The 25,031-nt window shown below is 44.3% G+C and overlaps 1 protein-coding gene across 4 annotated transcripts in view; it reads right to left on the minus strand.

The window, feature by feature from the left end:
• The window catches only part of CPEB3 (cytoplasmic polyadenylation element binding protein 3), a 116,563-nt gene that overhangs the window by 36,240 nt on the left and 55,292 nt on the right, over positions 1-25,031 (minus strand). For 3 of the 4 annotated variants that reach the window (XM_044297334.1, XM_044297332.1, XM_044297331.1), the window contains exons 2-3: positions 9,520-9,610; positions 3,544-3,600 (exon numbers count right to left, since the gene is read on the minus strand). In XM_044297334.1, the coding sequence (XP_044153269.1) occupies positions 3,544-3,600; positions 9,520-9,556 (94 nt within the window). In that variant the 5' untranslated portion in view covers positions 9,557-9,610. The remainder of the gene's footprint in view (positions 1-3,543; positions 3,601-9,519; positions 9,611-25,031) is intronic. The other variant, XM_044297333.1, reaches the window with a different exon arrangement.

Genomic DNA, 25,031 nt, shown 5'->3' on the forward strand with positions numbered 1-25,031 from the left:
TCTGTCAGAGGAGCACCACGATTACCCTATTGAGGGTTACCCCAGTGGATAAATAAAAAAACTCACCTATCTGGGTATACCAATTCCCCTATGCAGCCTAGTGACTGCCCAGCTTCGTCAATAGAGGTGGTGGTGGTGGGAGACCCCAGTGTCAGACCCGTTCGTCCCTACGCGTTTCACTGGCCGTCGCCAGATCATCAGGTGACCCTCAATCCAGGCTGAGTCCAAGTAGTAAGCGCATCAGATGTACAGTGCAGGATTTGGAAGCTGGCACCAGACATAGGTTCGCCTGGTGCCACTAGCAGAAGTCCATGATTCCAGTGCTCAGTATGTGACCCTTATCTTACCCTACTTGACCTGGGCTTATATATAGGGTGATCGTGGTGCTCCTCTGACAGGTATAAACCAGGTCAAGTAGGGTAAGATGAGGGACAGAGACCCAGCACTGGAATCAAGGAGACCCCAAAGGTGGCACCACTTTGAAAGACTGTGGGAAGACTGTTCCTCTTTTACTGAGCACTGGTAATTTAGGGACATTCGTGCAGCACATATTCTTGTTTATTATTGTACTTATGGGCTATTACTTTATATCTAGTGTTGATTAAAAGTTAAGCTTTAACCAGGTCACCCATTTTGTTGGTAATACACTGTACCCATATTCCTTGACGCTCTAGGAGAAGAAACCCATTAGGCAATGACTGAAAAAAAAAAAAAAAAACGTAAAAACCTTCTGCTTCATTTAGAGAGTGCTCATACATCTCCACAATTCAACATCCTCAACAAGTCCAGAGGGAAAAAAAAAAAATTGTAAAGAAATCTTTTTGAGCAGCTTTTATAAAAAGATGACACGTTATAAAACGATATAATGAGAACAAAAATGGAGCTGTCCTATGGGCTTGGAGTTATAAAAGGAAAAAAAAAATAGCCGTAGCTAAGGCTTATCACAATAAAGCAGCCGACAGCAAAAAAAAAAATTGTGAAAATGCAGAACGCTGAATTATTACGATAACACTTCAAAGGCCTGACGAACACGCTTACAACCAACCGGAAAAAAAACAGCTTTTCAGCCCACAAATTAAATGCTCTATAACTGTGCTTTAAAAAGGAAAAATAAAATAAAAAATACCGTACATTCGGTATTTAATAGCTAAGAAAAATCTCAAAACTCTATTCTTTGAAATCTTAGGATTTAAGAATATAGTAAAATAAATTCAAAGTGGGTCAACCTGTGGTGCCATGGGTTTTAGGACCTCTAGGTCATAAGCAAAGACTTATGCAAGGACCTTGCATGGCGGGACAAACACTTTAGTGTTCCTCAGTATAGTCTTGGAGGCACAGGATATATCGGTATGGGCCCAATTCCCTAGATATATACCATCTAGTCATTAATGTGTCCCCCCAGGCATACTCTCCTGCCCAATCCGACATACGGTTTAGAGAGATGCAACTGCACGCTGGGTGGAACAGTTGCCGAATCAACTGAATGGCACCCAGCAAATATTGTGCATGGCTCCTAATAATTAGACCAGGGCACATGCATAAAACTCACTGGGCGTCATAAGGTTCTCTCAGCAAATGTACCGCCCACCGTGCAGCAGAGTTTCTCCAAATGTCAGATTAGGTGTAAGAGCAAGCGTGGAGCACACTTTAAATCTCTGCTCTTGCTGAGCTCAGAGGATTGATGCCATTCTCAGTATACAAACTTATAAAGTGACTTACAACTATCTCTGTATACACGGAATGCTATAAAAAATGTCCCCCATGGACAATTGAAATCAGAAAAAGCAGAAATATAAAATTACACGTTTTATTGAATCTGTTCCCAAAAAACTATATAGCAATCTGCTCAGCTCCTCCTGTTCTATAAACTTCTGCATGTAGATTGCATTGTATTTCATGGTGGCAGCTTCTTCTTAAGGCCTGCTTCCACACAATGATTACTACAAGTGCTGGCAATGGTCTGAAAATCATGGCATGGAATTCTATGGGATTTACATCAACCTGTCCATTAGGTGTGGAGTGTCACTGCGATAGATCCGAAGTGGATTCACTTGAACACTTGTTGAACTAATGCGCTGTACATAGACCTGTCTCGGCACAGCATTAAAATGTATTGCCTCCGTTGAGGCAAAATCCATTTAGCCCGAAGTCGCACAAAACTTCAGTGAATGAATTCGGTATTCAGTTCTACATCTTGAAAAACATTTCAAATGATCAATCCAAAGTCTGGTTTGGTACAGAGATACCATCCGGTACCAAACCAGATTTCGGATTCCAAAGGGATCTGGACTCCGCTGCAGGGACACCACCGACTGCTATCTCTCGCCCTAATCTCTGTTCAAGTGACTGCCAATCCAAGGCGGTCAAAAGACACCATTGCGGGGCACCAAGGGATCATGCAACAACAGTAGTTGGCGACAGGCTGAGGTCAGGGCAGGCAGAGTATATGAAATTCAATAAAAAAAAGGCAGAGGTCGGGGTGGGCAGCTCAGGGTGAGAACAGAGAACAGGTGGAGGTCAGGTACATGGAACAGGCAAAAGACATGACACACATTGGAAAGAAACTAGCAAACTAGAACCTATTGCTCAGGCACCTTCTCAATAGTGGAAGGTGCCTGAAGTACCCTAGGGCAACCAGCTATTGGCTGAGCAAGATTAGGGTGCACTTGCTGGCTCCTTAAAAACCAGAGGAAGCACCTGAGTGAGCCCTACCGCAGAGAGAGGCAACGATCTCACCAGCAGGAGAAGAGCGGCGTTAGGCATGAACCACCACCATAACGAGCCCTATCTTCAAAAAACTGTAAAAGTTAACACCAAGTACCTAGCCACCTGGCAACCTTAGAGAACCTAAGAGCACTCTCCAGTATGTCAATACCTTTATTTAAAATGGGTTGTCCATACATATTATATATATTTTTTTTTTAACCTAACCACAGAAAGTGCCACCTTTGTTCAAGTGTCTGGTGCCGCGCTTATCCCCATCCAGATGAATAGGGCTAAGCTGTTGTCCTTTGCCTTCTTCTAATATCTTTAACTTGTTCGTCATTCAACATACACTGGGTCACCTGCTCAAAGGGTACTCCGGCCCCTCTACCCACCGATCTGACATAAAACATGCAGAAAATGCTGTCACTTGTCAAGTTGAACTGTCAAGAGAACCGTCCAGCATCCATACAGTTTTATGTAGTAGGACATGTACATGAAACTTGCTGAGCGTGGGAGAGCTGCCCCCAACCAGACTGCTGCAGCATCTCTTCACACCCAATGTCAGATCGGGAGCAAAAGAGGGACCGAACAACCCCTTTAACTTTTATAATTACCCCCCTTTTTTGTGGGGGGGTGGGGCACGACTAAAATGTGGTGAACAATATACAATGGAATAAATACAGGTAGGAAGGTTATACTTTCAGCAATCCTAAACACAAAAAAAAACAAAAAAAAAAAAACACACATCCTCTGACAATGTACTTATAGAAAGCTACAATGTGGGGAACAATTAGGCAAAGAGCAGGAAAAAAATAAAAATAAAACACAGGAACTTACTGTTAAGTGCCATTATGTTATCTGTTGCTGGGTGATGGAAATTAATCCCCATTCGAGCTTCGAGAGAAAAAAAGAGGAAATATATTAGTTCTGTAGGGTACAGTACACATTCAGACACAGAAAAGTCACTGCCAGTTAAGAAAAAATTTAAAATTCGGAAGCATTTATTCTAGAGATTTTATCAAAAACTGTCAGGGTATGGGTCAAAGGCCGATCTCACACAGATCCAGTCATATTATAGGGAACCCTATAGTTCAGAAATAAATTCAGAAGCGGATGTGTATATAGCACCAACACATACCACAGGGCTGTACAGGGTTTATCAGAGATGGGGGGGGCAGGGGACTGATGGGAAGGAAGACACACACGCTCAGTGGGGCCAGTATCATAGGAAGCCAACTAATCTAGGAGTAGGTTGTTTGTTTTGCAGTATGGAGTAGCTGGAGGAGAATAAAGTAGCCGTGCTAACCACGGAGGCATGGTGCGGCCCCCTACAGATTCTGTCCAGTACCCCAGAGGAAGGTCCAGGTATGACACCAATACTGGCTTTAGGGTATACAGAAAACCAGATATCCTTCATGTTAAGCCTGACTCAATAAGGTCACCCTTGTTTGAAAAGCAACTTTGAGTGGAATGTCCCCTCCATAGGCTTGTTTTAGAGAAATCTGCAATTTCATATCTTCAGTGCACCAGGGTGGGGGAAAAGGTCCCTCAAACGAGAAAGCCAGCCATCCTCACCACCTTCCTGCCTGACCCTGTAATCCCGTGCATGCACCAGTGAATTTTTAATTGGCACATGCACAGTTCAGGTCTCTGCATTGAGGAAAGCAGACTGATATGTACTGCGCAAGTGCCAACTGAATATTCACCAGAGCATGAGCAGGATTACAGGGCCAGGCAGGAAGATGGTGAGGATGTCTGGCCCTGTCACTCAAGGGGAGGGAATAGCCGAGTAGGTCTACTGTCACACTCATGTTTTGGTTTCTGTTTGTGAGATCCGTTCAAGGCCCTCACAAGCGGTCCAAAATGGATCAGTTTGCATTCTAATGCATTCTGAATGGAAAAGGATCCGCTCAGAATGCATCAGTTTGCATCAGTTCAGTCTCTATTCCGCTTTGGAGACGGACACCAAACGGATCTGTCCTGAAACACAATGCAAGTCAATGAGGACGGATCTGTTTTCACTGACACAATAGAAAATGGATCCGTCCTCCATTGACTTTCAATGGTGTTCAAGACGGATCTGTCTTGGTTATGTTAAAGATAATACAAACTGATCCGTTCTGAACGGATGCAGACTGTTGTATTATCTGTCCATGACAGATCCGCACAAAACGAGTGTGTGAAAGTAGCCTTAGGAAGGCGGTGGTCAAGCAGTGCTCCATGGGTCTAGGCCTGCCCCTCAGTCCTCTGGAGTCAACTGCAGATTCCGCTAAAGTAGGACCACAGGGGGGTTGTTGTACTCGGCATAATCAGCTGTAACAGGCAGCATGCCTAGTTTATGAGGATTGCCCATTGGTGATCGAGTGACAGAGAGCAGCTCCATGAGTCACCATGGCTGTAGGAAATAGATGTTACACAACTAAAAAGGTTACCTGGGACTACAAGATGTATCCTTAGGACAGGCCATTGATTTAAGACTCTCACCACCCCCATCGATCAGCTGACTGAAGAGGCCACTATGCTCCCACAAGCACCGGGACCCACTCATTGTGTAGAAGGCCCAGTTCTGTACTTTTAGAAGAGTCTGTGCCCGTACTGAAGCCCAGTCCCATTCTGAGGAACCAAGCGGCTCTTCCTGCTAATACCAGATGCCACAACCGCTTAAATCAGCTGGTCGAAGGTGGCGCCGAAAGTCGGATTTCCCATTGATCTTCAACCGATAGCTTATAGTAAGGCTTAGGTCAGGAATATTCGAGTCCTGAAAAACTAATCCCCGGACATACCCCCTTGATATTAACATCGAAGCATTTTATGCACTGTATCACGCAGGGCAAGGGCTTTTTTGTTTATGTTTTTACACTGCTAGGCGGAGGCTTCCGCCCAGTAGTGTATTTGGTGATGTCACCTTTATTTTCTGTCCTTAAGGCCCCATTTACACAACTGCATCCGATCAGCATATTTCACTGATCAGATGTGGTCCTGTTGATTTCAATGTGGCTACAAAAGATGCAAACGGCACACGGTATGTCCGTTCCGAAGCCCCGCAATAATGATTTACGGACAAGAATAGGTATTTCTAACATAAGGTGGACTGTGCGGGAGCGCGAACTGGATACGGTCGTGTGAATGGCCCTAAGACTGAAGGCAGGAGCGGTCTGGCACAGAAACCGTTCAGGATTAAAAAAAAAAAAAAGTAGGGTGACAACTCAAGGATGGAGACTAAATCTAGAATATATTTGGTTGCTTTCCTCGAAAAACAGATCTAACATGTCACTACACTTTATCTGGTTACAAAAATAGACGGGTGGTGTGACATCTGGAGATTTTAGTCTCTGTGCGGGTCCCTGTGCCAGGTGCAGCCTGTGTGACATTTGTCACCTGTTCCTGACCCGCTATTTATACACATTTCTTTTTCAGCTGCAGGACTGGTTGTCAGGAGATAAAAGAAGCAGGTTTCAGTAGAGACTCTACAAGGTACTGACTAGACAAAGATATATGTTATTAGAGAGCAGGTACTCAAGGAATCCAGCTTATCATGGCTATAACACTGTTCATGGTATAGGTAGTCATTGTCTATAGGAAGCCCTCATACTGATGGGTCGGTGCTACTCTACAGACATCCACTCACGTCTGTTAGCCTGAGGTATAAAAGAGTGACAAGAAGACTATTCATACCATGTATAAATAATGTACAACGGCCATGAATTATTGAGTAACAGATCCTTCCCTTCAAGCTGTAGATAGAATGCGAATGTCACTTGTTAAGAGGTTGTCTAAAATTAGGATAAGGGCACAGACAGGAAGGTAATGGTCTAAAAACAACAAATTTAGCATTATTAGGCTACTTTCACACTTACATTGTTAATTCCGGTATTGAGATCCGGCAGAGGATCTCCATACCGGAATTAAACAGATCCGTTTTGATTTTGTACATCAGGATGTATCAGTTTTGTTAGGATGCGGTTGTGCGAAATCAAAACGGGGGGGGGGGGGGGGGGGGGGAGTTTGGGGGCAGAACGCATGTCACTAAAGTTTAGTGTCCGGTCACAAAACGGAATTCTGCCAGAACGTAAGACGTCCTGATGCATCCTGAACGGATCTCTTTCCATTCAGAATGCATGAGGACCAAAATGGAAACATTTTGTTTCCGGTATTGAGATCCTGTGTCGGATCTAAATGCAGGAAAACAATAATGCAAGTGTGAAAGTAGCCTTACCTGTTTAATCACCTGCTACTCCAGCGCTACCGATCTGGCCCTTCCCGCCTCTCTGACATCACTTTCCTGCAGCCAATCAATAGCCTCAGCAGAGTACCTCTGAGGCCAATGATTGGCTGCAGCGGTCACGTTTTCCATGTAAAACAGCCCTGTAAACATAAAAATGATGGGAGGACCAGAAATGCTGAAGCGGTGGGTGATTCGACAGGCATGTAATGCGTAGATTGTTGTTTTATCCCATGTCCCTGCCTGTGCCCCAATTTCTCCGTAATTCAAATAACCCCTTTAAAGCGAACCTGTTAGATGATTTCTGTTGCCCTACATATGTTTATAGGATTTGAAGCAGAACGTCCGAGTAAGAAGCAGGGTAAATCCTGTCAGGACTCCAAGGGCAAGACAGCGAGTCCTGATTAATTCATCCACACATAGTGCTCGGCAGCCTTCCTAGTGATACAGGAACAGCTGTCAATTTATTGTGTGTGGGCGGGGTCCGCAGGACTCTCACCGTCTCTCCTAGGAGTCCTGGCAGGATTTACCCAAAACTGCTGCTCCAAATCATATAAACCTAAATATCGCAAAGCTGATCTTCACTCCATCTATCATAAATGGTCTGTTATCGGATAGAACCACAGAAATTAACTGAACCAGAAAAAACATCAAAAAGGTCAAATGTCTATTAAGACCTTTGATTTAACAAGTCAAGCGACACCAGCGCCTTAATTTTAAATATCTAAACGACCTTTAGTTTATATGTAGACAAATTGATAGAATTAAGAGTTTAGCTTGAAAATTGGGCCATGTTCAGACATGAAGGCAGAGTAGAGTCCGTAAAAAATATGCATTACTGGTGGAAGGTCAGTGGATTCTATCAGGATGAGTTTGAGTTTCTTTACGCTTCTGTTTTCAGTCTATTTTTTCAATAAGAGAAGAGGATTGGACACTGCCATGCTAAACCTCTATAGCGCTATCCCTCCCATGGGACCCCATACACAGGGGAACGCTCCAAAATGAAATCCCTTCCCGTCAATACTGATTGAAAAACCAGCCTGAGTGATTGAGAAACCAGTAACTGGCAGCCCTCGCTGTAACTTCAGTCCCCCGCTCGTATAAGACCTGCCAGGCAACTATTAATATTTCTGTCCTGCCCTGAACTACGATCATCTTTACGAGCCGGGCCGGCATATACTATCAACCTCTATGTATCATTGCTACAAAGCGGCCACATTTCTGACATAAATGGCCAATAGTAATAAACTTAGATGGAACTTTAACCATATTTATTGGAATACAATTTCTGAAATTCTAGAAATATTTAAAAATCCTGGAAGCAAACACATACTTAATAACTAAGAAATCTATTGTAAGATATTTATATATATCCTGGAAATGGGATGGGAAGAAAAGAATCATGTAAAAACGTGGAGCTGCTATACTCCGTGCTTGCCTTAAAGGGGATTTCTCTGAATAAATTATGTCCACATCCTGCCTCCACTATGGAAAGCATCATCATAACCTGCCGTCCACAGATCTGGTTCGCGGGTAGTTTATTTCCTATCCTGCATGATCACCTGCTCTTGCTGCCAATGACTGGTGTCCACAAGAGACACATCACCACTGAAGCCAGTTATTGGCTGCAATAGAGCAGGTGATCAGGACCATGCAAGGAACGAATCAAACAGGCCGTGGACCAGAAGATGGAGCAGGCATGCAGGACTAGAGCGGCAGGGAGTAGGCAAGTACCAGTTTTTCCACAGCAGTGGCAGGGTTTGAGATCCTGAGAAAAGTTTCTTATTCCTGGACAACCCCTTTAATGCTGTCTTCCTGTTTTGTCTACCAGTTCTGAGATGACCGCAGGCATGCTTAGTAGTGAACTTCCTCCTCTGGGTCTTTAGAGGGTGAACTTACTTCTGAGCATGTGCAGAACAGTTTCAGGCTTTGTGACTAAGGGCCCTGGAACAACATGTATAAGGACAGAAAAGAACACAGGAGAGATGAGAACTGGTTATCTATCACCATTAGAAAACCCTGCATATAACGGTTTATAGTATAAGGACAGGACAGAACACAGGATAGGTGAGAATCGATTATCACCACTAGAACACGCTGCTTGTCACTGTTTATAGTACAAGGACAGAACAGAACACAGGAGAGGTGAGAACTGATTATCACCACTAGAACACGCTGCTTGTCACTGTTTATAGTATAAGGACAGAACAGAACACAGGAGAGGTGAGAACTGATTATCTATCACCACTAGAACACGCTGCTTGTCACTGTTTATAGTATAAGGACAGAACAGAACACAGGAGAGGTGAGAACTGATTGTCTATCACCACTAGAACAACCTGCTTATCAAAGTTTTTGATAAATAAGGACCGTAGATTGATAGAACATAAAATATATTTATGAATAACATTTTTATACTTTTCTAAATGTATTTGAAAGTTAATAATTAAAATTACACAACAGTTTTTTTTTTTTTAAGCTGAACATTTCTACCAACCCCCGACTCCACAACCCTGGCTTTTGTGCCGGACACGGCACAGGTTACATAACATTTCGAGACAATTACTGCGTATGCTCAAAAGGGAACTTACCTTTTAGAGGTTCATGATCAGTCCTAATCATATCCATTAGTGAATTCTCCAAAGAGTGCAAGTTAAAAGAATCATAGGGCCTGTTCCGGTCCTAGAAGATACATTGAACAAAATGAATAAATAAAAAAAAGTAAAAGAAAAACCAACTATTTCTTAAACTCTTTTTCATATTTCTATAACGTGCAGGTTACAGGTAATATAGGAATGATCACTTGACAAGAGAACTGGAAAGAACATACAACTGGTTTTATGTTATTCTACATATTTCAAACCTGCACTTGGATCTGAATACTTTCATAATTGCATGTAATTAAACATTTATTATGGCTACTGGGTTTTCACTGAAATCTATCTGAATGGCACCACCTGCTGTTTGTAGCTTTTTTTAAGCAATATTTTTGGAGGCGTCATTTTCTTCAAAACTTATTTTTCCTATAAAGAGGTCTATTGGAAAAGGTTTTCTCCTCAGCTATTGCAGTGACCTTTAAGAAAGCGCAGCTACCGTTTCATCTTCATCACTCAGTAAAGTTCAGCCCCTTCTTAAGGCGTGATCTTCGCCCATTCACCGCAGGAACCAGCCAATGGCCGGTAAACAGATCAGCTACTAATTACACCTATGACACGGCTGCCGACCTTTCAACAAATGTGAAAACGTCATTGGGAGCAGATGGGCACTAAAACCTGGTCGCACGTGGAAGAGAACGTACCGCAAACAATATCGCTTTAAAAGGGATAATAAACAAGCAAATTGGAGCGAGAATATTGATTCTTCATGCTAAATACGGATTTGTAGCATTAGTAGCATTTACTAAATCTATTAGGAATACCGAATATGTCTTTGAACACAAGCCGGGACTCAATGCAGTAAGATCAGATCAAATAGATAGTATAATAGAATCCGTTTATGAAGACCACCATTAGGCTCTCTTCACATTACATCTGTGACCTACATTCAGTATATATGCTGGGAAAAGTAGTACCCATAGGATCCATTTACCAATACTTTAAGAGCTTAAATACGAGCCCCAGTATGTGTGGGCATATTTTATTTTTCGCCTACACAATAGCACAGTACAACAGTAGCACACCCCGGCAGAGGCACACGTTGAAAAATCCTCATGGAAAAACACCTCCGAGAGAAGACTCAAACATAATGTGAACAGAGCCTAAGGCCTGCTTCATGCCTGTGCATTTTGATCAGTATTTATAGGCAAAACCTGGAAGATACAAAAATTTTCCATCATCGTTTTTGTCTGTTTGCATGTTCTAGATTTGGCTTACAAATACTGATGCAAAATAAGCCTGTGTGACGGTGGTCTTAAACGTTTAGTCTACGGCCACACGTGGCGTAAATGCTGCAGATTCTCCGCATATGGTTATCCGGGCTCGTCACCATTGCCCTTTACAAATGTCGGCTGGAGCACTGGACCAGCACCAAACTGAACGGCGCTGGAGAAATGGGCGAGTATATCATAGGGGTCATTTATGAAGCTATACACCCATACTAAGCATATTTCAGGCGCAGAATGCAGCGCAATTGTTAGTTGCGCTGCAATCTGCAACATTTCCCTGCTCAGGCCAGGTCTAAAAAAGTGGGTGGGACAGGGGCCGGGCTGGCAGACCCCTCTCATTTACCATTTTCTACGCTTGTTTCAGGCATAGAAAAAGGTCTAAGTGTAAGACAGCTCAAAAGTGGTCCTACATTTAGAAGCGGTGGATCCGCCGAAGAGGCTCTACCGCCAGCACAGGAGTTTATTGAGACTGGCATTTTAGATTTTAAGACTTAGGGCGGGTATTAGCTCTCCTTGGGGAGAGAGTACAATAATCGGTGTGAGGAGACTTATAGGCCATACACACTCCTCTGGAATTCTGGGAAGGGATGCAAATGAGCTCTTAACAAGCTCTGCCTCTGATGCCACCAGATGTAAGGCAGCGATCCTATAAGTCAATGTTCCACCCTTTAACTAGGCCTTAAGACATGACTGATATTAAATAAGTCAGCATCTCATCTGCAGACAGCTGTTTTGAGGTGACAGCTCCTCATCAGCGCAGAGCAGGGAGCACTGGCTTAACTGGGTGAGAGGCCCAAGTCAGGATTTGGGGGGCACTCTCTCTCCTTGGGGAGAGAGCGCCTTACATCTGGTGGCATTAGAGGCAGAGCTTTTTAAGAGGTCATTTGCATCCCTTTCTTCCCTTTATATTTTAAAAGGCATTGTAGTGGCTGTCTGGGTTTTTTAAGGGGTTGTCGCATTAAAAATATTCTGCAGTTTTTAAACCAGCACCTGACTCTGAATACTTTTGTAATTGCATGTAATACAAATATATTTAGCATAGCCAGTGAGCCATACAACAAAATAATCTTTATAGCATCACCTGCTGTTTGTACTTTTTCTTCTTTGTTCACCTCGCTGAGCCTCTAGGAGCAACGGGGGCGTTACCATTACACCTAGAGGCTCTGCTCTCTCTGCAACTGCTGTGTCCTCTGCACTTTGATTGACAGGGCCAGTTGTGATGACGCTTTCACTGCCTGGCCCTGTCAAAGTGCAGAGGGCGCGGCAGCTGCAGAGAGAGCAGAGCCTCTAGGTGTAATGGGAACGCCCCCGTTGCTCCTAGAGGCTCATTTGCATATATTAAAACATAATTTTTCTCAGCAATGAGGGCACATATGAACATGGAGCCAACAAAGGTGCCTTCAGCTGCCAAGTGCACATGTAACAGGTCAGCCAATGTCGTAGGTACAAACCTGCTGACAGATGCCCTCTAAATTACAGCTGTATGTCCATAACAGAAGACTATTATATAGGATGCCATGTCCATGGGGCCATTCTGTAATCCAGAGACAAGTCCAATACACCAGAGAGTAAATAGATCCAACAGAAAATCGCGGCTCAGAGACTAAGCAGCACCAGGGACTCAAAATTCACCAGTGTTTTTTACTATGTGCAGCAGCCATGTTCTAGAAATGTTCTTGCCCCCGTCTGAGCGCTCCACCACACAATCTATGAATCTAAAGTCTAATCAAATAACACATTGAGGTCGGAAAAACAAGGTCGTCCTTCAGAATAGCAATCACGTCTCAGAACACTGTGTCCTACCGGCTGTCCGTCAGAAGACGATCCGCGTCTCCGCAGTCAGGCTCAGGGCTAAATCAACACATCACACATTTCAGTCACATCCACCATCTTCAACCTTTCAATCCAGCACGGGTCAATAAACTATTATCATTTCAGTGAATCGAAGGAAAAGCCATCTGAAGGCGCAATCCCTGGGCCCGAGATGGTGATGCTTGGATGGAACGATCGGCCACCGCTAAACAAACCGCCATGTAAGAAGGCCTGCTGACAGAGTTCATTAAACAGGATGGCGCCTCCAGGGTCTATCATCTTCGTCTCGGAGTAAATAATGCTCTAAAATTGCTACTTTGTCATCCAAGATTAAAAATCTATTGAAAAAAAAAAACAAAAAAAACATACCAAACTGTATGAGACGAGAAGATTGCCATGGGGGCAGCGGCAGCCTATTTCTCCTGAATAAGCCATAGATTCTTGGCGGAGCGTGCGTGTTCATTTCAATGGGTGAGAGAGTAATAAGTCGCCGTTAGAGGGAGCGTATTTCTTGCGGTAACAAGTTACAGTAAAAAACAAGCAAAAAGTCGAAAGCCTGAGAATGTGACTTTCTTCACCCCACAAGATGTGGTCTATTGCAGACCCTCTCTGTAAGAGAAGGGCCCCCACAAACCCTCCAGGTCAGATGGCTCCTGCAAGAGAGTCAAGGACTACTGGCCATTAGGGCTGCACGATATAGGAATTTTGTGCGATTGCGATTAGGGCCCTAAAAATTGCGATAACAATATGCGATGCAATATTTTAAAGGGAATTGTGCTAGAGGTCTATTTGCTTGGATTTTCCCATATGAGCCGCTGACGTGGCTGGGTATGACTAAGTTGTGGGGGATCTGTGGAGGACGCCCTGTTTTGTGGGGGGGGATCTGTGGAGGACGCCCTGTTGTGGGGGGATCTGTGGAGGACGCCCTGTTATGTGGGGGATCTGTGGAGGACGCCCTGTTATAGGGGATGTGTGCTATGACACATAGGGCCATGATGGGGGCCAGCATAAGACACACATATAGTATCTTATGCTGGTCCCCCTCATGGCCCTATGTGTCCCCTCATGTGTCCTAAACCGCGCACGTAACTGGCTTTGTGTGTGAAGTATTTTACTACTGTGTGAAACAAATCTCTCTCCTATTGATAAAATGGCCGGCCTCTGTACTCACTGTCACTATGAATGCACTGCAGCAAGCTGGCTGGCCGGCCGGCGCGTGACTGACGTCACTTAGTAACGCTCCTGCAGTGGGAGGAGCTTACTAAGTGACGTCAGTCATGCGCCGGCCGGCCAGCTCGCTGCCGTTCGCTGCAGTGCATTCATCGTGACAGTGAGTACAGAGGCCGGACCGGTTATCAATAGGAGAGAGATTGTTTCACACAGTAGTAAAATACTTTACACACAAAGCCAGTTATGTGCGCGGGGGCCCTTCATACATAATCGCGGCATTTTCGGATCGGCCAAATCGCCATATCGCATTTGGCGATTATCGCGATTCTATTATTTTTTTCAATATATCGTGCAGCCCTACTGGCCATTCTTAGACGAAGCTGAGAAGGAGCCCGTCTTGCTCTGACTTCCACCCGAGCTGCGTCCCCAGGTGTTGGCCAAGACCCTCAATCAAGGTCTGGTTTCTCCCCGAAGGAAGAAGCCCAGGGGTTTGCATGAGGAACCAGCTGGCCACCCCCACCCCCCCCACCCCCAATCCTAGACCTCAGGGGGTAGCCAGTTAAGGCGCCACTGAAAAGGTGACAAGGTGTGCCATTACTGCCCGGAATTATAAAAATTCCTCATCTTGCCAAGCCATGAAGCCCGGGCGAAGAGTTGAGTGCACTTAAAATGAAGTGAAGTGTGTGCAAATGTGCCATCGCTCAGTGGGCCCCTACCCTGAGACGGTTCAGGCACCCCAGGGTTACCACTCCTGAGGCACTTCTGCATCTCTGGCTTTCAAACATCCCAGATCAAGGCTTCAGTTCCAGAGGCCCGAAGTCACCTACAGTAGGCAATCTTTCAGCCACCGGCTTACACCTCTGAGTGTTTGTCTGCTCCATCTCCGTGACCCAGAGGAAAAAACTAAAAAAAAAAAAAAAAACTGTCCATTTCTATTGAACGGAACGATTGTAGTAGTCGGTCAGTCAACATCTTATGTAAGGTGTAATCCCATGATTAATGTAAAAAATGTAAATCTATTTTTAACAAAGCTAGGACCAGCCCTGTACCTCACATGGATCCAGAGATCTCCTCATTTATTGCTCCAATTGTTCTGCTAGATGTATTCCAAGCTGGCTTCTCATGGGTGTGTCCTTTCTGCTGCAGCTAGTGGCAGTTAAGGGACGGAACTGAGCATGTGCTTCCATCAGTGAGCAGGACAGAGAAATAAAAATAAAAAAAGGAAAACAGCAGGTGGCGCTGTACAGATAGATTTCAGTGAATTACTCAGTAGAAATAATACATTTTTAATTTCATGCAAATTACAAAGTATTCAGATCCAGGTGCTGCTCTGAAAACTGTAGAATATTATTTGTGGGACAACCCCTTTAAGGTTTTGCCGATACCTCATTTATTTATACTTCCCGTGCATATGAAGAACCTATTGCCCAAACCAGTGACTCTCCCACCATTCATACATCATGTAACCAATAAAAACAAATCTTCACATTCATGGACCAGTAATCGGTGCCTGTATGTGAGCACTACACTATATCGCCATATGGCAATACAGTCAGATCATCCGAGCCATGTGTATGAGGGGGTCTATTCCGATCCTATATTATAACGAGGCTTACAACACTCAGATTCACCGGCCAGGCTTCATGTTAAATATGGGAAGTGAGAAGTCAAGCTGTTCTGCCGGTGAAGATCGGCTGCTATAAATGGAAATCAGGCCGTTTCAGATTCCTTTAGGAGACTCCTAGGTCAGGGCCAGACAAGGCGGCCATTAACAAGATCTCAGAGACCAAGTTTTGAAATGAGTAATCCTTATGGTTAATATCTCTATTTTTGACACTAGTGACCTCACGTGCTTTCTATCCTCATCAGCGTGGCTCAGTGGTTAGCTCTGGTGCCTTCCAATCCAACCAATGACAACATCTGCATGACAAGTTCTCCCTGGGTTTCCTCAGGCACTCCGGTGTCCCTCCATAAATTAAAGGAAATATTGATAACCTATCCTCAAGATAGGGCATCAATATCAGATTGGTGGGGGTCCGACACCTAGGACCCCCGTCAGTGTGGAGAGCGCCGTGGCCTCCTCCTAAGCCATGTGACGTCACCATACATCGGTCACATAGCCTACCTGCAGCTCAGCCCCTATTTAAGTTAATAGGGCTAAGCTGCAATACCAAGCACGGCCACTATACCATGTACAGCGCTGTGCTTGGTTGGCTGCTGGGAGTCCGCAGAGCTCCAGTAAGCACGGCAGAGCCTTAAACCAGCTGATTGACGGGGGTGAACAGGCTGGATCTGCCAGAAAAGCTTCCTGAATCTTCAGAATGCTACTGTGAAACGCAGCCCAAGACCATTTACGTCCGATCCACAGATATGATTGGAGGAAGGGGGGCCCCCTCTGGGACCCTCAACAAACACAACAGGGGCCCATGCTCCCATGTAAGCACGAGTGCTTCCGCTCCATTCAGCTCTATGGGGGACAGGTGAGAGCCTGCGTTTGGCTACCTCCGGCAGTCCCATAGACATGAATAGAGCAGTGGATACCTCCGTTCCTGTCGTCAGGGTCCCCGGAGGTCATAACTCCACTAGACAGACACTATTCCCTTAGTTTGTGGATAGGGGATAAGTTGTCTTAATGGGACTACCGCTTTAAAGGCCAAGTGCGATATGGAAAATGATCAACTTCATCTACATAGCAATTGAAGCCTTAATACTATCACAAATGCCGATGTATGCAGTGGTCGCCTTACACCTTCGGTCAAATGCAATAATCCAACTGTCCAGTTCTGGACACAATCCGAAGGCAATGCCAATATTACTGCCAGTCCTACATCCATGTGTCTGGGGTGTAGTAAGACTTAAGTGTCCATTAGAAGCAATCTGATGTGTAAAGACAGTTACGAAATTGTACTTGAGAAGGCCGACTCTTCCACTTGAAAGGCAGCACTACTGCAAGGAGAAAGCTTTTGAAAAGCTTTTAAGTCGTCGTGTAGAAGAAAGATCAAAAGTATTACTGGCATTAGCCAAGTGCTTGGAAAAATACTAAGAAATACTTGCTACATACGAGCTTGCAACCTGAAAAAAAGGTGAGCAGGAGGAGAAACGTGGGAAGTATATACAAGTGCATGTTGGCAGACCACACGACTGCTACGGGGCCCAAGGCAAGCAACTACAGTGGACGGCGCTGTGTAGGTTCTGAGCCTTTGTTTGGTACAAAGCTACTGCAAGACACTTGACCAGCGGAGCGGCTGGAAGTCAGACTCGGATATCGTTTACCTATCTTAAAGGGATTGTCTCACTTCAGCACATGGCATTTATCATGTAGAGAAAGTAATACAAGCCTCTTACTAATGTATTGTGATTGTCCATATTGCCTCCTTTGCTGGCTGGATCCATTTTTCCATCACATTATACACTACTTGTATCCAGGAGTTAGGACCACCCTGCAATTCAGCAGCAGTGGACGTGCTTGCATGCGATGGGCTTCAACCACTTTATCTGACCTTTATGTCGGTAAAAGTGGCGCTTCATAAATACGGGGCTCATATTTCTCAATGTATTTACACCGGCATTGATAAATCCTCTGCCTCACATCCATTAGAACGCAGGCTGCCTTCAGCCACCACTAGCAGGAGAAATGTACCATTAATTATCTCTTTGCACCGAACTAACTAAGCGGTGGCTGCTTGATAATGTAGTGTGTTCAAGTGAGGAAGAGAAGAAGTTCAATGCCGGGGAATGTTTTCGTGGCATTCTCTGGGCCCACTCATCCATGTGGAAGGCACTCTCCACCAATATGTATATGAATCCATCCTTGCAGATCTCAAGTACACCCATACATGCTGATTGTCTTCCTTGGGGCGGATGGGATCTTCCAACAAGACTATGCGACATGTCATATGGCTAGAAATGTCCAACGTTGGTTGGAAGAGCCTGATCAAGACTTCCAAATACTACCCCGGCTCCCGAATTCCTCAGACTTGAACCCAATGGAGTATCTGTGGGACCACCTCAATCGCCATGTTTGCTCTATGGATATCCTCCCCCACCCCCACGTACCCTCCAGCAACTGTAGGATGCACTGCAGTCAGCATGGCTCCAGATACCTGGGACAACCTACCAGGACCTTACAGAGTCACTCCCAGCCCATCTAACTGCTGTCCGTGCTTAAAGGGGGTTGTCCAAGTTGAGGGCTTAACCCAGATGTAAGCTCCCCTTCACCACTCCTTTACCATGTATGGGTGGAGCATCAGAGCATTTTCTTGCATCGAGCAGGGCAAAGTCTGTTTGTGGTGAGCCGGCGACGTCCCGGGCTTCACATCAGTATGGCAGGTGGAAACTTCCACCTAGCAGGAAGCCTAGTGATGTCACCAGCACAAATGGGTGGTGTATAGCGCTGTTCTGATGGGTACATGGTAAAGGAGTGAAGGGGAGCTTATATCCGGGTTCAGCCCTGAACCAGGACAACCCCTTTAATAAACCCCAATTACAAAAAATTTCTGCCAACAATAAATCTTAGTTAAAAAATTAAAAAGTCCTTAAAAAGTGTCCACAGCCTTTAAAACTAAAAACACTTTAAAAAAAAAAAGAAAGGGAGAAGTTTAATATATGGAAACAACTTTTAAAATCGATATATCTATGTAAATAAGTTACCAAAATAAAAAAAATATATAACTTAATAAATCGGGCAGAAAGTTTGTATCGGTAAAATAAAAAAGTTATATAAAAAAAGTATTTTCATTGATGTCCAGGAGAAAAAAAAAGTGAAGCACTCATGTAAGCTGCGGGAAGGCTGACAACCACTCCACAATGATGCTTTCCAAAAAGAAGCAGACAAAAATTCTGCTGTATTTTGTGTCAAAAGCGTTATGATTACTTAATAGAAATGAAAGGCTAGGTTCTGTAAATTCTACAGAAAGCACAAGGCATAAAAGCTGAAAAGCTTTCTCTGCCGACACAAAAGATTTCAGCTGAAAGGGTTTACTCACCCCGACACAATGAGAACAGATAAATAGTGCTCCTCCCGAAACGAGGGCTATAATTACGGTATGTTCGTCAATATAGTAACACAATAAAAAAAAAAAAAAAAAAAGCGCTGGGAACCTGGCCATGCACAATTCACCTGAAGATATGGGCTCCGAACAAAACAAACAGATCTACCCTTTATTGGGTCACATGAGGACTTCTGTGCCCAATCAGCCATTGCAACAAGCAATTTGTAGAACAAACTTTTTTTTTCCCTGGTTATTAAACCATGTTTAATACTTTTGATGCTTGTAAACCGTGGGATCCGCAAGCAGATTGCTGCTAACTACCAGGTAGCACCTGCCTTTATGAAGTTAAAGTGCGAAACAGCTATGGGCGGTAATCCTGCGGGCGGACCGCACAGTGTACCCCAATTAGCCCCCTTACATACACCCACAACTACGGTAATTCCACAATGCTGTTAGAAATTGTCAACTGTGCCAGTTCCCAATGGAGCTGATAATCTAATTTTCCTTACTCTGACATACTGGGACCAATTTCATAGAAAGCCAATTCACCCATTAGTATATTTTTGGACTGTGGCTGGAGATCGGAGCACCTAGAACAGTGTCCTTCAACTCCAGTCCTCAGGGCCCACCTGCCGGTCAGGATTTGAGAATATCCCACAGAATGATTATATCACTAATTATATCACCTGCTCAATACTAAGGAATACATGACCGGCAGGTGGGCCTGAGGACTAGAGTCCTAGAAGAAGCCAACACAAAACAGCGAGAACATACAAAGCCCAAGCAGATACTGTCATTGATCTTTTTCAAACCCAGTGCTCCAAGGCCTGAACCCCTGTCCTCATCATGATCATTCTCCCCATAAAGAGTGGGTGTTTGTCGACAGGACGTCCCTGTTTACACAGGAAGATGTACTGCTGAGAAAATACAATTTTAGGTGCCACATGAAAAATGCAAAGAACCAACAAACGTCAGATTACTAGACTGCACAATAACACGAGGCAATTATTGGGAACATAAACGTTCGTCATGAGACTCAACCCATGTAAAATTCCCCTTGTTTATATCCCCTTCTAGGAGAGCAAGTATACAATCAAAAAGGCCACCAATACATCTCCAACAAGAATTTCCACCAAGTCTGAAATCTTCTTACTGACCCAACTATAAGCAGGCATGGGAAGTAGTGCTATATAACTAGGCAATTTTGAAACCCTCCCTGACGAATTGCTGGGACGTGCCACCAGTGTCCAAACGGTGGGAAATCCAGTAATGTGCCAATCATTTTCTCAAGCTTATATAGTGTTATAAAAGAGCAGCACTCCAACGCAGGATAAAATAAAATACAAAAAGTTTATTCACCCATGGTGTAGCGACGTTTCGGGTCCACAATTGAGCCTCTCTCAAGCTTGAGAAAGGCTCAATTGTGGAGTCGAAACGTCGCTACACCATGGGTGAATAAACTTTATGTATTTTATTTTATCCTGCGTTGGAGTGCTGCTCTTTTTTGCACATTATACTTTGGGTAAGCTTTATCCCCTAGAGCGTGCCCCCGGCCTTTTCAAATCTTGATCGGTGCTGCCTCCCATTTTGTCTATATATTATATTATATACATACACTGTATATACATATTATATACCTATCTTTAATGTTTAAGGGTATGATTAAGATATTCAGTGACCCCTTAACAGTGACATCCACAGTACCCAAACCCCTTAAGGACCCTTTTAAACGAGCGGGTGACACGCTGTGGACTTGCAGCGCAGCACCTGGCCTGAACTTCCAGCACTGCCGGGGTCGCATAGCATTATAGCGATTTATGATGCTATGTAACCCTTAGGCCTCTGTCACACAAGCGAGTTTTAAGCACGGGTGCAATGCGTGACGTGAACGCATAGCACCCGCACTGAATCCGGACCCATTCATTTCAATGGGTCTGTGCACATAAGCGTTTATTTTTAACGCATCAGTTCTGCGTTTTTCAAGCAGCCCTGGCCCTATGGAAGTGAATGGGGCTTCAGTGAAAAACACATTGCATCCACTAAGAGATGTTGTTTGTAAACATTCAGTTTTTTATCACGTGCGTGTAAAACGCCTTAAAATCGGATTGCACCCGCGCCCATAAAAACTGAACGCGATCGTAGACAAAACTGAATGAACTTGCTTGCGAAATTGCGCATTTTTCACTGAACGCATCCGCAAGGGGCCATAGACTTCAGTAATGTATTGGATAACCCTGACAGCATTATGACAGTGTTATCCAATACATTCCAGACCTCTAAGGGTCACATAGCATCAGAAATCAATATAATGCTATCCGGAGCCCTCAGTGCTGGAGGTTCAGGCCGGGTGCTGCGCTGCGTGACACCTGCTAGTCTAAAAGGGGCTCAACAGTGACCTCCACAGCGGCCCGTCAACTTAACGACTCGTTCACACGACCGTTGGTGTCCCGTCCCCATATTGCGGCCCGCATTTGTGGATCCGCAATACACGAGCACCGTTCCGTTGTCATTCCGCAACATGGATGCGGACCCAATCATTTCATTGGGTCCGCAAATCCGGAGATGCAGAATAGAAGCACGGAACGGAACACTACGGAAGCACTACGGAGTGCTTTCTGGGGTTCCGTTCCGTGCCTCCGCACCGCAAAAAGTTAGAACATGCTCTATCTTTTTGTGGAACGGAGGGATCGCGGACCCATGTTGTGAATTTGCGGTTACCAACACGGGCACGGGACACCAATGGTCGTGTGAACGAGCTCTAAAGGTGACCTATAGCAGGGAATAAAAATGGATGGGAGCCGAGTGATGCCGGGGGTGGTGCTCAAGCTGATGCGGGCAAGGCAGGGGGGAACTGTTATGTTATTTTAATATTCCTTATGATGTAACATGCTGAATATGTACTCGCATATTTCCTATGTCAATTATTGTCCAATGCCATTCCCATGTCTGTGATGATATGATGATGTCAAATTGTTACTCTTTGGATTGGGAGAAAATAAAAAAAATTATATGAAAAAAAAAAAATGGATGGGTTGTTATTGAAACCTGGTGTAAAACTGTGTGTATGTAAAGACTGAAAGACCTGCGAGCTTTTATTGGCCAATAAGGGTCATGTGACCGTGTGTATAGCAGTTGGGATATGAGTGAAAGACTTAAGGGTCATGTGTAGGTGCCATATACTATATGCATTTTTTGGGAATATCTCAGGAACTGTAATTCCTAGAGGGCCGAGACCCGGTCTAAAACCTTCCCGGACACTTCATGTACCTGTGTGCCACATTGATGCGACAAAAGTCACACAACACATGTTGCTGTGTAGCCCTAGCCTTAAAGGGGCAGTTGCTGTGGAGCTCACTGTTAAAGGGACGGGCACGGTGGAGGTCAAAGTTAAGGGGATTGGCTGCTGTGGAGAGGCCATTTTAAAGGAGGCGGGGTACTGTAGAGATTACTATTATGGGGGATACTGTCGATATCTTTTAACACCACACACAAACATTAAATGAAATAGATGAAATATACCCGTACAGACACACACATACACTACGTATATACACGCACAATATCTGCAGCATTCATACAATGATTCACTGGCATCTGCTAAAAAACAGTCCATTAAATTTGGGTGTTTCCCGTCATAAACTCAAGAACGACAACACCCATAGGTCTGGTCTAAGAGCACAGCAACCACATAAGCCAGACAAGGTCAATGGTGTGGGAAGGCTGCGGGCCCTGTATACAGCTTTGTGGGGTTCTGCTTGGTTAGGATTTTGGGGGTTTTGACGGGCAGAATAAAAGCACTATTCTTGGTGTCAAAAACACCCTACGGTACATTCACAGCGGGCAGATCTGCAGCAGATTTGCGTGCGGTAAATCTGCAGTGTTGTACAGCACCAGCAAAATAGATAAAATTTCAAGATCTGCAGCAGCTTAAGCAGGGTGCTGAACCCCCTCAAAGAGACCAGTCCTGTATGGTGACTTACTGGCAATGCTCCATGAGAAACGAATGTGCCAAGAGACATCTCCCAAGAAATAGAACCATCTCACCAGTGCCCCCTACTGACAGTGGCTCCCTACGAGTCAAGATCTGCAGCATAAATTGACCTGCGGTATTTCAAATCTGCAGTCTGTCGATGTATGCTGCGGATCTCTGCCACAGATTTCACCCTTTGCTATAGAGAAGGTTTTGATTGTAGATAAATCGGCAGCAGACTCTCCAGCTGGATTTTCGGCCTTCTCGCCGTTTCCTCGCAGGTTAAGCTCCGTTCACTTCAATGGGGCTGAGCCGCGCCCAAGACAGTGATACTAGTAGTGACGTCACTGGGCCTGCAGGAAACAGAGAAGGCCCTGGCGCTACTGCCAGTGCCTTCTCAAACAGCTAATCGGTGGGGTTCCAGGGTGTCAGACCTCCGCTGATCAGATGCTGGTGATCTATCCAGAGAACCCCTTTAAAAGGGGTTCTCCAGAAATCAAGAAAATGAAAACACTTAAAACATTACTTTATTAATATATTCCCAAATACCATTCATTAGTTATAAAGGCTCATTTTTTCTGGGGAGCAATTAGGAGAAATAAAATGGCCGCCGTCCTATTAGTAAACACAAAACCTGTCCTAACCACACAAGAGTACAAGTTACTTCACAACACTGAGCTAAAGAGCTGTCTCATCCTACTCTCCTACAAGGATTATAATCCTGAATACATATGATAAAATCTTCAGCTGAATCTCTGTAGAAATGGAGTTCATGAGGAGACATGAAGTACAGAGAGGAAGGACAGTGCAGACTGTTGTAATGGAGACTGCATACAAGTGCTGCTGTTCATCATCCACATCCCCATCTCCTCTTTGTACTTCATGTCTCATCATGAACTCCATTCCTACAGAGATTCAGCTGAAGATCATTTTAAACTGTATTCAGGATCATAATCCCCGTCAAGTAGAGCAGATAGGAAGATGAGGCAGCTCTTTAGGTCAGTGTTGTGAAGTAATTTGCCCTCTTGTGTGATTAGGACAGGTTTTGCGGGTACCAATAGCAAGGCGGCCATTTTATTTCTTCTAATAATTGCTCCCTAGACAATACAAGCCATTATAACTAATGAAAGGTATTTGGGAATATATTTATAATAAAGTAATATTTAAGTATTTGCATTTTCTAAATTCCCGGAGAACTCCTTTAAGTGCAAATAAAGTCTTTGTAATGTATTTATTCCCGTTAGCTTTTACAGCTGTTGGCCCATTGTAAGTGCTCCGCTATTTCTGTATAGCGTTAGCGCCCTGTAGCTATTTGTGGTGTCAGCTTCTTGCCGGTTCTCACTGGCCACCTACATCTGCTTCTTTGCACCTCTTGCGTGCAGCCTCACACTTTCTAGTACAGTGTAATATTTCACATGGGAAGCATGAACACTTAGAGGGAACGTGTCATCAGAAAGATCTATTGTTTAAATCATGTGTTTAGGTTTAACATGTTTTTAAATAATTTGTTATGTTATTTTTCATTTTCCATGTCAATATCTACCGTATATTTAAAGGGGTATTCCAGTTACCATAAATATAACTTACGGCATGTTTTAGACTAATTCACCAATAATTACCCAATATTATGTAAATTTTCCAAATTTACCGTTCAGTAGTTATAAAAAGTAGCTTTCTTCCTCTACTACCCTCTGTTTCCTCATAAATTACCATGACATCGACCTGTACTTCTCAACCTGTCAGGTCGAGCACGCTCAGTGTGCTGCTTTCAATTCTCTAGCTAAATTTCTTGTGAAACAAAGGGCGTGTTAGGGTACTTCCACACTAGCGTTTTTGTTTTCCGGTGTTGAGTTCCATCTCAGGGGCTCAATACCGAAAAAAAGATCAGTTTTATCCTTATGCATTCTGAATGGAGAGCAATCCGTTCAGGATGCATCAGTTCAGTTCCTCTTACGTTTTTTTTGGACGGAGAAAATACCGCAGCATGCTGCAGTTCTCTCTCCAGATCCGGCATTAATTTACATTGAAATGAATTAGACCTGGATCCGGCATTAAAGGGACACTGACAGGGCCAATAAGCATATTGAGGCATATATATGGCAGTACAGGTCTTATAATGGGTATTACAATCATCTAAGTATCCCCCCTGTCCACATTATACAAACAGTAAACTTTAAGTTTTATAACCTGCTCCAACGGTCTGCAATCTGCCCAAGGGGCGGCGTTTCACTTCTCTTGCGCCCAGCCAGCCTCCCCAACTGCCGATTTGAAGCGCCG

The sequence above is a fragment of the Bufo gargarizans genome, chromosome 6, assembly GCF_014858855.1.
Source record: "Bufo gargarizans isolate SCDJY-AF-19 chromosome 6, ASM1485885v1, whole genome shotgun sequence".
NCBI classification, from domain to species: Eukaryota; Metazoa; Chordata; class Amphibia; order Anura; family Bufonidae; genus Bufo; species Bufo gargarizans.